The 14,894-nt window shown below is 58.3% G+C and overlaps 1 protein-coding gene across 1 annotated transcript; it reads right to left on the reverse strand.

The window, feature by feature from the left end:
- Window positions 1–256: 256 nt before the first annotated feature.
- On the reverse strand, window positions 257–14,573 carry LOC136368338 (sacsin-like). The gene is made up of 7 exons (XM_066330469.1): window positions 14,512–14,573; window positions 13,720–13,807; window positions 13,430–13,532; window positions 13,026–13,172; window positions 11,316–12,648; window positions 11,023–11,111; window positions 257–10,544 (listed from the first exon to the last, which is right to left on the reverse strand). Exons 1-7 carry the CDS (start codon window positions 14,532–14,534, stop codon window positions 502–504), a joined length of 11,826 nt encoding a protein of 3,941 aa, XP_066186566.1. The 5' UTR covers window positions 14,535–14,573; the 3' UTR covers window positions 257–501.
- Window positions 14,574–14,894: the final 321 nt, after the last annotated feature.

Below are 14,894 nucleotides of genomic sequence, written 5' to 3' on the forward strand. Positions count from 1 at the left end.
CAAGGTGAGTCTGTTTTGACAGCGATGGTAATTGATGAGTGATCTGACCCATGTGATTTTTATCACATTTTCTCCTCCTTTTCAGTCAAAGGGGGGAAGTGATAGAGTGGCTCAGTGGGCACCCAGCTAGCCAAAACTGACCCACCGCAGTTCTCCAAACTCCTTCATCACCACCTCCACCTTCCACACCTATTGCCCATGGCTTCTCTATGCCCCTAGCTCCACTGTCAGTGAAGGATCTACCAGCACTGCAGCATTTATTTTGCACTTTATTTGCTGCATACTCAAAACATGCCAATGGCACAGATTACCCTGTGATATTCATTGGTATGGGCCATCATCTGCCACCAAAACTCCCCTACCAGTGCTGGACAGTCTGGAATTGCCTGTGGCAGTTCTGTGGCAAGTCCGTGGTGAGTGCATAACAGGTCCATGGTGGGTCCCTGATGGCAGCATGGTGATCCCTTGGCCCAGGTGCTGTGCCCCACAGTAAAGACCTCCTCAGTCTCTGCCCACATGCTTCTTCAATGTCATCAGCACTTTTTGTGCCTGCTTCAGCACCGCCTCCTCATCCACACTGGGGAAGGCCTCACTGGGGATCATGGGGAAGGGATGGTAACTTGGGTACTGTGTGGCCTTGCCATCCATGCCGTGGTCACACAATGACTGCACATCCAGGACAAGGCCCCTCAGCTCTGGCTCCTCCGCCTCCAGCCTTTGGGCCATACCCATCAGCTCCCCATGGCCCTCAAAGGCTTCACCACGGCGAAGTACAGCTGCCACCAGCGCCTTCTCCAGGGCCTGGTGCACTTTGAAGAGCACCCAGTTGGGGCAGCAGTGCTGGATGTCATTGTGGGCTGCCTCCAGGTCCCTCATGGCCTGACGCAGCCAACGCAGGGCCTCGGGCATGGATGGAGTCAGGGCCATGAGCTCCTCATGGCTCAGCCAGGAGCCATGACCTCCCTGTCTGTGGTGCTGGGCAGTGCTTGCAGGTTTGTTTTGGACACCAAACTGCAGCCACACCTTTGGCTGCCTGATACCACACCTCAAGGTTGCCAGGCTGGGATCTTTCCGCGGCCCCTCTTCTGCCACAGCCTCCTCCTGAAGCATCTTTTCTAGCTCTGGTGCAGCAACCGCCAGAGCCACATTGTTCTCCTCCAGAACCAAGGCCACTTCCTGTGGCTCCTTGCAGACCAGCATCTGACGCAGCACAGACAAAGTGCGTTCCTCCAGCTGCCCACGCAGGATGTTATTGATCTCCTGTGCCAATGTCTCCACAACCCTCACCTGGTGCCGGTTCAGCATCATCTCTGTGTGCCGGATGTAGAGGAGCCGCTGGGCGCCACCAGACAGGCCCACATGGATAACCTGTGACTGGGAGCTGCCCTCAACCTTTGCCCCACCATGCACCAGCACAGTGCGGATGTCCTTGCAGCACTGCACCTTCAGCTGCTCCACTGCAAAGCCACCATCCCCCTCCACTCCTGTCATAGCCTTGGGGTTCTGCCACTGCAGCAGGGACTCCAGCCCTAGTTTAAACCACGGAGATACCAGCAGGGTCTGCAGACGCCTCTGCACAGGGCACTGGGAGCCATAGTGACATGGCTGTGGACCACCCTCCTCCAGCTGCTGCTCTGTCACCTCTGAGAGCACTCGTGGCCGCAGGTTCGGTGGCAATCTTTGCAGCAGCCACTTGACATTACAGCCAGACACCGGTAGTGCAGCCATGAACACAAAGGTCTTCTCCAGGGCCCGAGTGGTCTCTGAGGGAATGCAGTCATTGAAGCACAGTCTGTGGGACAGCTCCAGGCAGTTAGCAGTGCTCAGCAGGTACAGCTCACCCACAGGAGAGCAATCTGGGGGCTCTGGCTCCTCCTGCAGCAGCTGGAAGAAATGCCGTGTGGCCAGAAGGACTGTCTTCTTCTGGCGACTGGTAAGGGTGCCACTGCCATGGCTCTCCTGGTAGATTTGGGCCAGGACATGGCTGTAGTGACTCAGTGTGGGTTCCAGGACGACCCCAAGGTGTTGCAGGAGATCTCCAAAGGCAGCCACCTGGGGGTGAGGCGTGAGGAGGTAGGGGTAAAAGTCAGCCTTGTGTGGGAGTGATGTCACCACCTGCCGTGGCCTGGCCATGTCCCCTGACTTGGCCAGCACCACGGGCAGCTCAGCGAGGTGCTCGGCATCCAGCTCATTCAAATGGGTCTGCAGGAAGCTGTACATGCTATGGAGCACACTGGCCCGGGTGCTAATCTCCAGTTCTGTCAAGCAGGCTGCCCTGCACACATGCTCCAGGTTGGCAACCACCAGGGCAGTGGGTATCTCTACAAGGACTCCCATGGCCTTCAGAGACCTCTCCTCAAGGGCAAGGGATTTTGGCAGGATGGTGGCTGATGTCCACAGCAGCTCAGCCACATTTTCCAGGTAGGAAACACTGCCTTTTGGAGCAACGGCCTTAGTGCAGTTTGCAAAAGGAGGGTGGAGGTTCATCAAATTTGGGGAGATATCCATTGGAGGCAGGAATTGGATTGAGGCAATTTTCCTCAGGAAACCCTCTGACACAGAGTTTTCCAACAGGACAAGTTGCTGGAGCATCTCCTGCTGTCGCTTCAACAGTTCTGAAGCACGGCAGGTAGCCCGAATGGCTTCACACTCTATCTCCTCAGCCAGTGCCACAAAATCTTTTTCAGAGAGGCTGGTGCGGACACCTACGTCAATGAGGAAATCCACAGTGTTCCAGTTTGGATTTAGCTGCTTAAAGAAAGATTTAGGCACAAAGCGGTTTTGGAGCCGCAGGGTGCGGAAGGAGGGCATGTCATGGTAGAAGTAGGAGGCCAGATGCAGTGTTCCATGGGCATCTGGTATAAAGGCCACCTTCTGAAAAGCTGCCACTATGGTATTCTTGCTCTCAGCGTCCCAGAAGGATTGCAGGGCAAAGAACAAGCGTAAAGCTTCCATGAGATTTTGTCGTGTGAGCTGGGACAGCCGGGGAAGCACCACACTCATGAAGAGCTTTCGGTCATCTGTGAACGTCCACTTCAAATCCTTGGCCAGCTGTTCATGGATCGAGCTTGGTCTGAGAAGCAGCATGTCTTTGTCTAGGTTATACAGGGCTTGGGCACGCAAGGGCACTTCCAGATATTGCCTGCAGAGCAGCAGCACCTTGCTGTAGGGAGCCACAGCTACAAAGCCCCCCTCAAACTTCTGGAAGAGAGGCAAGTGCCGGAGCTGCTCCAGTGCATGTGAATCCAGCTTTCCACAGACCGAGTTCAGCAGAGCTGTCACATCCTGCTCCTCTAAATCCCCCCAGCAGAGATCAGCTTTTCTGTCTGCCAGATAGGCCACTACAGCCTTGGAATCTTTGGTCTGCAGTGCCCTTCGCTCCAGGAAACAGCGGGCAGCAAAGGGCAGCAGGGAATGCTGGAGCACAGGGATGCCCAGTTTGTGCAGCATCTTTTCCACTTCAGAGTGGCACGCAAACAGAACCCTGGAGATGGAGGACAATGGCAGTAGGTGCTTCGAGTCTCTCTCACTCCCCTGAACAGGCAGCACTGCCATATCCTGGAGATGATCCATTATTGACTCCTTGTTCACATCTGAGAGTGTGGTGGGCACAAAGAAGGTCCATAGCTCCTTGATCCACTTTTCCCCCTCTGGGGTCCACTCCAACTGACTCAATGCCTCCTGGATGAGTGGTATGGCCTCCGGGAGGCTAAGCTTCTTTACAAAGCAAGATGGTATCCATGTAGGAATACAGCTTTGAGCAAAACGGTGACTGTGCTTGGGGAAGAGGGAGGCATAGGAATTCTCAAAGACAGGGTGGTGGATGCTGAAAGCATTTAGAAACCCATCTTCTGTGGCCAGCAAGGGCAAGCCTTCCAGTTCTGTCTCGTCCCCATCCTTGTGAGCACCTTGGGAGTGCCCACTCCCTCTTAAGTATTGCAGCAGGTAGAAGCAGCTCTTTGGGGTCCTTAGGGGTGTCTCAGCCAGCTTGCAGGGCACAGGCAGAGCCAGGGCCTTGAGGAAGCACCGGAGAGAGTCTGGCTCTAAGACAACAGCATTCACCTGGGCTTCAATGAACTCCTCATGGATCTGCATGGATCTGAATGGTGGAACCAGTTTCATGTTCAGTTGCTGCAGCACTTCCTGCACTTTTGGGTCAGGCATCTCCTTGAGGAAGTACGGCTCTGTCAGCATGTCCCCTCCACCTGGAGATGCCCAGTTTATTGTCACCCTGCTGCAAGGTGACTCCTTGTGATACACAGGCACCAGGGGCAGGCGTGCATGACTGAGGTGCTTGTAGACCTCTTTTACCATGTCCTGAAAGATAGGTAGCACTCTTTTCACACTAGGGAAAAATCGGAGGAAATGGGAGTCCAGGTGGTGCTGGCAGAGTTCCAGGGATTTATACTGGAGCTTTTCCGGCTCCAAGGCTTTCCACTGCCTGGTGAGAAAGTCACAGTATAGCGGAACCACCAAGCTCTGGAGCAAGAATTCATTCCAGGTTGCCTCTGGGCAGCCTTTGTCCCAGCGGAGACTGCGCCTGGCTGCATCCACTGAGAAGTTGGCGTTGATGTGCACAGGCAGCCCAGTGATCAAGGGCAGTGGGAGGGTGCAGAAGGCTCTGCCTGTGACTCGGTTCAGAGGCTCCAGGCAGGCAGCCACAGACCCATAGGGGAGCCATTTCAACATGGGAGACTCCTCAGCCCCGCCCTGCACCCCAATTTGGGAGACCACCCTCCACACATTTCTGGTCTCAACACTGCTATTTTTGATTTTCATGGTATAGGAGAGAGAGGTGGGGCTGTTCCCATCCAGTGCTTGGCTTAATCTTGCTTGAAAATCCCGTCTCAGTTCTGCATCAGTGTCCGTGAGCTCTGTGGTCACCCGCAGCTTCTCCATCAACTCTTTCCCGCCTGGGGGGATTATGGAGAAGACCACAGTGTGGACATGCCGGAGGAAGAGCATCAAGTCCTCACCTTCCTTAGCCAGTGTTTCTTCCATGTTCTTAAGGTCTTGGTCTCGCACAACCATGTCAGACACCCTGGACTCATGAGCCCCAGCTGCAGTGCGGAGTGGTAGCCGGAAAAGGACACCCTCTTTCAGGTTGAAGAAGGATGGTAGGAAGGTGTCATAAATGTCTGGAAAATTCTCCTTGAATTCAGTGTTTACAGCAAACATGCTACCAGGCTTCTCAGTTGTGGCTGTGGGCATGTAGTAGAGATGGGGATCAGAGACACACAGGGTACTGTCTCCGGTCAGGAAGGCTGGGCAGTCAGTAAAGTGGTAGACAGTGTTGAAGCCAAGGCCATATTTGCCTGTGACATCCTGCTGGCCTTGCTTGGCACCCACCCCCAGACGCTGAATGCCGTCAATGTCCTGCTGCTGGAAGGGACGGTCATTGTAGATGCAGAGGGCAGGGCCCTGCAGGATGTTCCATTTCTCACTAAAAGTGGCCTTGGCTGGGTGCTGCCGGCGGTCCCACACAAAGTGCACAAGCCCTGCACCAGCATCGTCTGCATTCTGGAGCACCTCCTTCACCATATCAGGAGCGGATGCCGAGTACTCCTTCAAGATGTTCTTCAGCCGTGTTGGCAAATCTTCATGGGCACCAAATGGCTGCGCCCAGAGGCTAAGGTGATCAGTGATGAGTTCACTCCTCTCCAGTGCTCGGTGGCGTGTGGTGGCCACCCCACAGCGCAGGGCTGCCTCTCGGGACAGCTTTTTATGGCATAGCAGAACATTTCTGTCCAACGGCATCCACGGTGCATCATTGAAGTAGAGCTTGTCTTGTGGGTGCAAAATGCCCTCCTCATCAGGCAGAAAGAGTTTCTGAGTCTGGCAGCCATCTGGCTGGTTGCCATCTTCCATCAAGCCACAAGACACCAGCCGCAGGGCCAGATCCAGCTCTGCGGCAGGCAGCGGCTCTCCAGCATGTGTCTCTGCCAGGGTGCAGAGCACTCGGGCATAATCATCCCAGGTGAACGTGTGGCGCAGCCCCACACACTCCCAGAGCTTGCTGTAGGGCTTGTACTGCTCTGGGAGCTGGTGAAGGTATGGGACAGCCTCAAATGACAGTGTCTCAGCCATAGCTGTGACTGGCACAAAACGGGAGCCCACCAAGATGAAGAATTCCCCTTTGGCCACTGCAGAAGCCACCTCATCCCAGCTGGAACGATGCTTCTGGAGCAGCATGTCCAGGTGCTTGTAGCAACAGTTGGTGCTGTTCTGCAGTGTCTCCAAAGGGAGACTGTTGGAGCTACGACTGAGTGCCTGCAGCTGCTCAAGGACTCGAGCTGATGGTATCTGCTTGTCCAGCCCCAAGAAGGATGTTACCTCCTTGGAGAGGCTGAAGTTTTCCCCCAGCACTTTAGGAGCCAAGATAGGGCAAATGAGTCCCACTAGTGGGTCATGGAGGTGATCGTAGAGCTGGGCAGCTGGCAGCAGCACATGGTCACCAGTGGGCAATGCAGCAGGGAGGAAGGGCACAGTCTTGAAAGCAGCCTGCAGGGTATTTTCTGCTCCCTTCTTCACTGCATTCTCAAGTAACTCAAGGATGCAGGCAGCCCTCTGGCAGCCTTGGGCACGATTCTTGGTCCAGACATGCTGCACAGTCTTTGCCCTCTCCAGCAGCTCTGGCAGGTCCAGAGTGTTCTTCGCCATGCCCAGCCTCTCCAGGTGGCTTAGTCTCTCCAGGGAAAGGAAGGCATTCCCAGTGGGGAAGCGCTCATCCTCAGGGTTGTATAAAGAGGCAGCACGGCCTCTGGGATGTACCAGGCGATTAATGAGCTGCAGGTGGCCATGAGGGGTGACAGGGATGCAAGGCACTGTCTGCAGCACTTTGTCCACATCCTCATGAGATATATCCAGTGCATGCAGAACAAGCAAGTTCCGGTCAACAGCAGGGAGGTTTTTCAAGTTGGGAAGCACAAGCTCACAGAGAAAGCGGTTCCAGTCATAGGTTGCAGCATCCAGTGCCTTCCCGAGGCCCTCCTGCACCTTCCTAGGCAAGGCCACAGCCAACAGGGGAGGGGGCACGGTGGTGGAAAAGACTCGCTGCGCCACAATACCCAGCTTAGGGTGTGTCTCCACAGCCTTATGCAGGAAGCGGGCGTCCTGCAGCGAGCACCAGGAGTGGCCATCAGAAAAGAGCCTGAGGCCCCTCCTGGCTGCCACAGCCTGGTAGAAACCAGTCACAGCGTTTGTAAAGGGGTAACGGGCAGTGTTAATGTCTGGCCAGAAGAGATGATATTCATAGTTCTTCAACTCACCTGCCTCGTGCATGGCACGGAGATGGTCCAGGGCTCGGAGCCAGGCCATTGGCACAGCATTGTGGAGCAGCACCTGGTTCCACTTGCCTCGCTCTGCTGTGTCCCACAGCCCCTTGCGATTTGAGAGGATGCTAAAGGCCCCATGCAGATGGACTGGCAGCCCTGAGATGACCGGCATGGGAAGGTGACAGAAAACTTGCCCCTTCTCAGCATCCAGACGTGGCACCCACTTGCCATCTTCAGTAGGGGCAAGGGGAAGGGCCACACCAGCCATGGGAGGTGGAGGATGGAGTCCTGCCTGTGTGTTCTGGTGAAACAGTTCCAGCAACACCTCATCACCCTGACACACCAAAACCAGGTAGTGCCACGCAGTCCTGGATTCCTCCTCACAGGCTGAGAGCTGCTCGATGGCTGCCCAGCTTGGGGGATCCCCAGGGGCCCCCAAGTCTCGGATCTCCTTTCGCTGCAGTGTGGCCCGAGGCGTGGTATCCTCTGCAGAGGTGGCCGTGTCTGGCAGCATCTCCAGAGACAGCTCTCTCACGTTCTTCAGGAAGAGCAGCAGGAGCCGGTTAGAGCCAAGGAAAGCAGTCCCAAGGGACTGGATGCGCTCTGTATCAAAGGCCTCAGAGCAAATCTGCGATGTCGCAGCTTCCTCTTCAGTGCGAAAAGGCAAGCGGAAAAGGCTCCCTGGAAAGGATCCTGGCTCAGGCAGGCAGCACCCAAAGACACCATGGTAGGGCTGGAACTGCTCAGCAAAGACACGAAGGATGCGTGGTCGGCTGGAGAAGTCCAGGCGGATGCCAGGGGAGGCAGCCCTGGGGATGTGTTTGCCCAGATGGGTGCCATTGGGATCAAAAATGAGTAGTGTCTCCCCACTCAGCACTGCTGGCACATCCGTGACACGGTAGACAGAGCTGAAGCCCAGCCCAAAGCGCCCAATCCGACCTGCCTGACCCTCCTTTGTGGCAGCCCCAACCCGGGTGATGTTCTGGAGGTCATCCTCTGTGAACAGGGCGTTGTTGTAGGCCCAGAGGGCTGGGCCATGGCACGCAGCCATGCCTGGGTCTAGCAGCCCAGAAGTGGTCTTTCTGCAGCACCGCAGGTCCAGGAGGAAGCGGCACACAGTAGCGCCGGCATCCTCTGCGTTCTGAACCATCTCTGTGAAGAGGTCGCTCTCCTCGCCGTACTCCCGGAGGATGTTGCGGAGGCGGAGGGTGATGGGCTCCGAGGGGCCACAGGCTGTGAACGGCTCTGGGCCCAGTACCCGTGTACTGAGCAGCTCCGTGCCCAGGAATATGGCTGTGCTGGAAGGCACTGCCTCGTGCACCACCTCCTGAACATCCTCCTCTTCCTCCAGCTCCATGTCCAGGTACACAGCAGAGGCAGCCGGACGGAGGGCAAAGCCTGAGCCCTGCGGGATTCTCACAGGAACTGGCACAGTGCCCTGGCCCTGGTGGCCCCGTCTCTTCAGCCACTCCAGGACAGCTATAACCACCTGCAACTCTGCGGCAGTGCCTGCTCTGGAGCTGCGCCTGTCTATGTCCTGCCCCAGGCAGTGCAGGGCTGACACCACCCTCTCCTCACTCACCCCCTCTGGCACCCCCCAAGCCCTGAAGAGGCAGCTGTAGGACAGGAAGTCAGGTGGCACTCGGGGCACCAGCATCCCCAGCTCCAGCTTCTCAGGATAGCCCAACACAGCATCACATGGCAGGACAAGCCCAGACCCAGTCCAAACAACAGCATCATCCCGGGCAGTCCCAAAGATCTTCAGGTTTTCCTGCATGTGCCGGTAGATGGGCTGGAGAGCAGGACCCACCTCATCCATGTCCCTGTGTCCCGCCAGCTTTCTCAGCTGTTCCCACACTCTCTCTGGTGGTGGGGTCTGGCTCAGCCCCAGCTTCTTCTCTGCCTCTGGCACAAAGGCATCAGTCAGAGGCATGGCAAGTCCCACCAGGGATTGGTACTGTGTAGATCGCAGCTCCTTGGGGGGCAGGAAGGGCTGCCCAGGCTCTCCTGTGCACTTGGAGCAAGGCACCCACGGCAGGGCCTGGAGCTGCCTGAGCTCTGCAGTGCTGAAGCCATCCAGTGCCTTAGGGTGGTTGCAGACTGTGATCAGTGCCTCAGCCCTGGCCAGAGCTGCTGTGCCGCCCTGGCTGACTTTTGCTGCAGCTTCCAGGATGTCTGGGGGTAGCAGGCACCCCTCACCATGCCGCAAGCCCAGGGCTCTCAAGGCACGGAGAACAGATGGATTGTGGAAGGTGGCAGGAGGAAAGCGCTCGGGTCCCAGCAGTGCCTGCAAGTTGCTGTCACAGGGGTCGTAGAGGTCTCGCGGGCAAGAGGGGCCATGAGGCGTCTCCAGGAACGCCAGCTCACTGCAGGCCTGCCGGAGTGGGGGGCTCTGTGCAAAGACAATGTCTCCATGCTGCAGTACCCAGAGCAGCAGAGCCTGTGTCTCAGCTGCTCGCCTTGCATATGCGCCTTGGGCCACGGCTCTTACGGCCTTCAGCATCACATGGGCTGCACTGATGAGAGGCTTCTGGAGCCTCCCGAGTAGCTGCCGGTCAACTTCATCCCGGCACCACAACACAGCCTCTGGCAGCACCACATCTCGGGGCAGCTCCAGTTCTGGCTCCAATGCTGGGGTGGCACCAGCCGGCACCAGCTCCGTTGGCTGTGGGGTGGCCAAGCATGGCAATGGCAGAAAGAGGGGTAGAGCAGCCAGGGTGGCCATGTCCTCCTTCATCAGGGACGGGACATCTGCCAGGTAGAGCCGGAGGGTGACCACATCTGCATCAGGCAGTGAGGCCATGCGGGAGGCCAGTGCTGCAGACTCCTGCCTTCCCAGGGCCCGCAGGGCATTGAGGGGGGATGGAGGCAGGACGTAGCGGGACAGGGAGCGGTGCCATGTGCCTGGTGGCACCACAGAGCAACCCAGGAACTCCAGCACAGAGGCCACAGCAAGTGGCAGGACCTGGTCCTCCCATGCCTGGAAGATAAGACTGGACTCAGGTATCAGTGGAGCAAGACAGACACTGGGGGCATCCAGTGAGGACAGGGATATAAGAGGGAGCCCCTCCAGAGGGCCCAGATCTTCCACATGATGGTCCAGGAATTGCCACAGGGCTGAGAACCAGGAGGCTGGGGGCTGGGGAGGGCCTTGGGCCGGGCACCAGGTCGCCATGGTTGAAGGCTGGGATGTCCAGGTGGGTGGCAGAGCCAAGCGCAAGGTCTGTACAGTCATGGCTGGATCCAGCAGAACCAGGTTGGGGAAGAGACCTGTGTACAGGAGGCAGAGACTGGATTAGAAACACATGGGACCTGGGGGGGCACCCAGGATGGGGGAGACAGAACCTGCCGGGGATGGGTGGCCCCCATATGGGATATGGGAGGCCATGGGCTCTGGAGGGAGAGTGGATACCCTTAATAGGAGCACAGAGAACCCAGAAACCCCAGATGGGTGGGGATATAAGAAAGAGATGTGGGAGGTAGAAAGGTATTAGGGGGACCATTACTGAGAAGCACAGATCTCTTCAGATGCAGAACACAGAGAGACCTAGTATCTGACGGAGCACAGAAGAGACAGGGGAATGTGGCAAGAACAACAAGGACATGGATCCCCAGAGAGACAGGGAGGTATAGGGAGATACTGGTGCTGCAGAGGAACTCTAAGGTGTACAAGGCTGCCTGGGGATGTTGGGGTTTAGGAGAGGCAACCAGGAGACCTAAAGGTGGTCCAGGAATCCCCATCTCTTACCCTCCTTGGCAATGTCTCGCAGGAGGCTGTCCAAGCCCGGCTCCAGGTCTGAGGGCAGGAAGGACCCAGCCAAACCAGGCAGGAGCTCCCTGTGGGGACAAACAGAGGTGCTGGGGAACTAGAGAGGTAATGGGGAGCAGCTTTCTGGGCACCTGCCTCAGCTCCCACTTGGTGACACCAGGTGACAGAAGGAGGGAAGTGAGGAGCCCAGGTTTGGCTCCCCTTCCCAATTCAAGAGCGAGAGCTGTGACTGTGAGCACTTGGCTGTCCTGCCCACTCTGCCAGGGCCTCACCTGGGGCAGTCGGGTGTGTCCACGTAGACAATGTCTGAAGCACTTCCAAAGGCCACGAAGGTTCCGTCAGCTCGAGGCAGGAGAGGGAGGCCCCGGAGCTCAGCATGGCACCCATCCCCGGCCACGTAGCGCAGCAGGGAGAGGCGGTCAGCAGCTGGGAGCTCTGCGGCCCCGTGGTGCCGCAGCACCTCCCGCACGTGTCCTGCCGTGGCCTCCTGCAGACCCTTCGGCATCCCCAAAGTCAGCGCCCTCCACACGTGGGGTGGGACCTCGGCCACCGGCTCCCCGGCTGCCACCAGCAAGGCCTGGACCGCCCTCCGTGTGGCCACATCCCCCATGGCCTCCGGCAGCAGCACAGCCTCTGGTGCCCGCAGCCACCCCGCCGCCCCCTCTGTGGCCGGCACCAGGAGCGGGGCAGTTGCCAGCTCCTGGCACACACGGCTCACCATGCTGTGGATCCGGCCAGAGCTCGGCGTGCACCCGGGATCTGGCCACAGGCTGTAGGCATCTGCACCGGGCAGAGCCACGGCCACGGTGGCCAAGTGGCTGTAGACCCGGGGCAGGAGGTCCAACAGCAGAAGAGCATTCCAGCAGGCATCTTTCTCACCCTTCTCGCCTTCCTGGGGCCAGCGCAGGTGGCGGCGATCATCGGAGAGGGCGAAGGGAGCACTGGCATGGACGGGCAGCCCAGTGGCCGTCTCATCAGTGGCTGGCAGTGGCAGGAAGCAGCAGAGCCGCCCTTGGCAGGCTCCGCGGAGGGGGTGTGCCAGGCTCAGCTCAGGGCAGCACCCCAGCCCTGTGCCCAGAGCCATGGCTGGCCCCTCAGTGGCCCTGCCTGTGGCCACCAGCCACTCACTCCCAGCCCCCACCCCATCTCCTTGCAGGGCCACCAGGCACCATGCCAGACTCAGCCCCTCATCCCCTGATGGCACTGGGACAGGGAGAGGCTGAGGGGATGCCACAAGTGTTCCCATGAGTGTCTGGACCCCATCAGGAGCCACACGGTGCAGGGCCACGCGGCGGACATGGCGGAGGAAGAGGAGGGCAAGAGGGGCCTCTGTGAGGAAGGTCTGGATAAGGTTGCAGATGCGCTCAGGATCGGAGACCCCTGCAGCGATTTCTGAGGGTTGCCGGCGAAGTGGGAAGCGGAAGAGGGTGCCCTGGGCTGAGGCACGGTGTTGTCCCACAGCTTCCAGCCCTGCCCAGAAAGGCTCAAAAAGGCCAGGAAGGTCCTGGGCTTCAGAGATGTCCCAGCGCTTGCCAGCACCAGGCAGCACTTGGCATTCCGGGTCCAGCACCCCCAAGTATGGAGGACTCAGCACACCTGGCAGATCTGGAGACAGCAGAACCATGGAGGCCACAGAGATAACATGGATGCCACTGCCTTCCCAGATCATCCCAACCCAAGTGCCTCAAATGCCCACCCGATGGCCTCGAGTTTATCCCCACGGTGCCTCCCACAATCCAAAGCTTAATCCCAATTCACCATTCCTCCCCTGTGTCCTCGTAGCCTTGCCCTCCATTGCCAGCCAGTCTTCCCCCAGCCCCCTCCCAGCCTCCTGATGCTTCAGGTTTCCTCACTTTGGACACAGCCCTCCATTTTATACACCCTCAGTGCCCGTCAGTTCTCTCCAGCACCTGTAGTTCAGTGCCTCCAGTAAAACCCCCATCCCCAGTTCAGTCCCAGCTGAGGCTCCCAGTGCCACTCACCAGTGAGGTGGTAGACAGAGGTGAAGCCCAAGCCGAAGCGCCCCACGGTGCAGGGATCCTCCCGCTTGTGTGACGTGCCTGGGCGCTGAATGCCTGTCCAGTCCCGGGGTGACATCATGGCATCATTGTAGGCCAAGAGAGCTGGGCCTGGTGGTCAGCACCATCCATGGGTTAGGGAGGAATTGGGACATGGAGGGGGAATTTGACATCCACACTCAGTGTTCCCACAAGCTCTAGTCCCACAAAACCCCCATCAATATCACGGAGTTGTCCCAGTACCCTCAGTGTCTCCAGCACACCCCAGAACCCCTCACCAGTTCCATATCCCCCAGTCCCTCCCAGCACCAGACAGTGCCACCCCAGGGCTTCATCTGGTTTTTCTCAGTGTCCGCAGTGCCTCTCACCCTGGGTGCCCTCCAGTCCCCCTCCGGTGATGTTGAATTCCCGCTCATCAGACACAAACACGACCTCCTTAGCACCAGCATCATCCGCATTCTGCACCAGCTCCTGGAATTAGGGGTCAGTGCCCGGTTACCTGGGCCCCCCAGGCCCTGAGAAGAGCATTGACCTTCTCTCCCAGCTGGCCACCAAGGTCCTGGGGCTGGTGCTGGACAGGGACCAGCCCCACTGCCTGCGGTAACTCTGCCCCACTGGGCAGGAGATCCCGCACGGAGGGGTTCCTTGGGGGTCTGACCTTGAGGATCTGCCCTCCATCCGGGTACTTCTGCAGGATGCTGTGCAGGTAGTCAAGGAGGCTGGGTGGCCGCTGGCAGAAGGTCTCCCTGTAAAGCAGAGAGAGGGAGAAAAAGTGTGGGAGAGGCTCCATAACCAGGACAGCCGTGTCCTCCTTGGACCCCACAGGATGTGTATCTCCTTGGAGACGGTCAAAGGCCTCATCTCCTTCCAGGACCCACTGAAACAACCACCTCCAAGGATAACAACCACACTTCCCCAGACCCCCATTTCCTCCTGGGATGCTCCAGTGTCCTGGTTTTGGCTGGGATAGAGTTAATTTTCTCCCCAGGTATGTATCCAGGGCTGTGTTCAGGATTTCACATGAGAACAGTGTTGGTTGCACACTAATGTTTGAGTTGGAGCCTAGTCAAGGATTTTACAGTGCCCTATGCTCTGCCACCGAGAGCGGAACACAGCCAGGAGACCCAACCCAAACTTGCCAGAGGGATATTCTGGACCATAGAACTTCTTTCCCAGTACAGAAACTGGGAGGGGGTTGGCCAGGAGCCACTGCTGGGGAATGGGTGGGGCATCGGTCAGTGGGTGATGAGCGACTGTTGGGCATTGCTGGGAGCCCTGACCATTGGGAGCCCTGACCAGCAGACCCCGCCTCTCTCAGTCACCCTTCAGTTCTCCCCACCATCCCCTGAGCCCCTCACCCCACCAACAGCTCCCTGTGACCCCCAGAATGCCCCAGCCATGCCCTGTGTCCCCCCACAAACCCCCAGTGACACCCCCCAGACCCACTCACGTGTTTGGCTGCTTGAGGGCCATGATGGGCACTGCGGGGAGACCCCTGCCCACTGCGCGGAGCTGCTGCTGCTGCCCACTGCCCAGTGCTCAGAGCTGCTGCTGCTGCCCACTGCCCAGTGCTCAGAGCTGCTGCTGCTGCCCACTGCCCAGTGCTCAGAGCTGCTGCTGCTGTCCACTGCCCAGTGCTCAGAGCTGCTGCTGCTGCCCACTGCCCAGTGCTCAGAGCTGCTGCTGCTGTCCACTGCCCAGCGCTCAGAGCTGCTGCTGCTGTCCACTGCCCAGCGCTCAGAGCTGCTGCTGCTGTCCACTGCCCAGCGCTCAGAGCTGCTGCTGCTGTCCACTGCCCAGTGCTCAGAGCTGCTGCTGCTGCCCACTGCCCAG

The sequence above is a fragment of the Sylvia atricapilla genome, chromosome 16, assembly GCF_009819655.1.
Source record: "Sylvia atricapilla isolate bSylAtr1 chromosome 16, bSylAtr1.pri, whole genome shotgun sequence".
Taxonomy (NCBI): Eukaryota; Metazoa; Chordata; class Aves; order Passeriformes; family Sylviidae; genus Sylvia; species Sylvia atricapilla.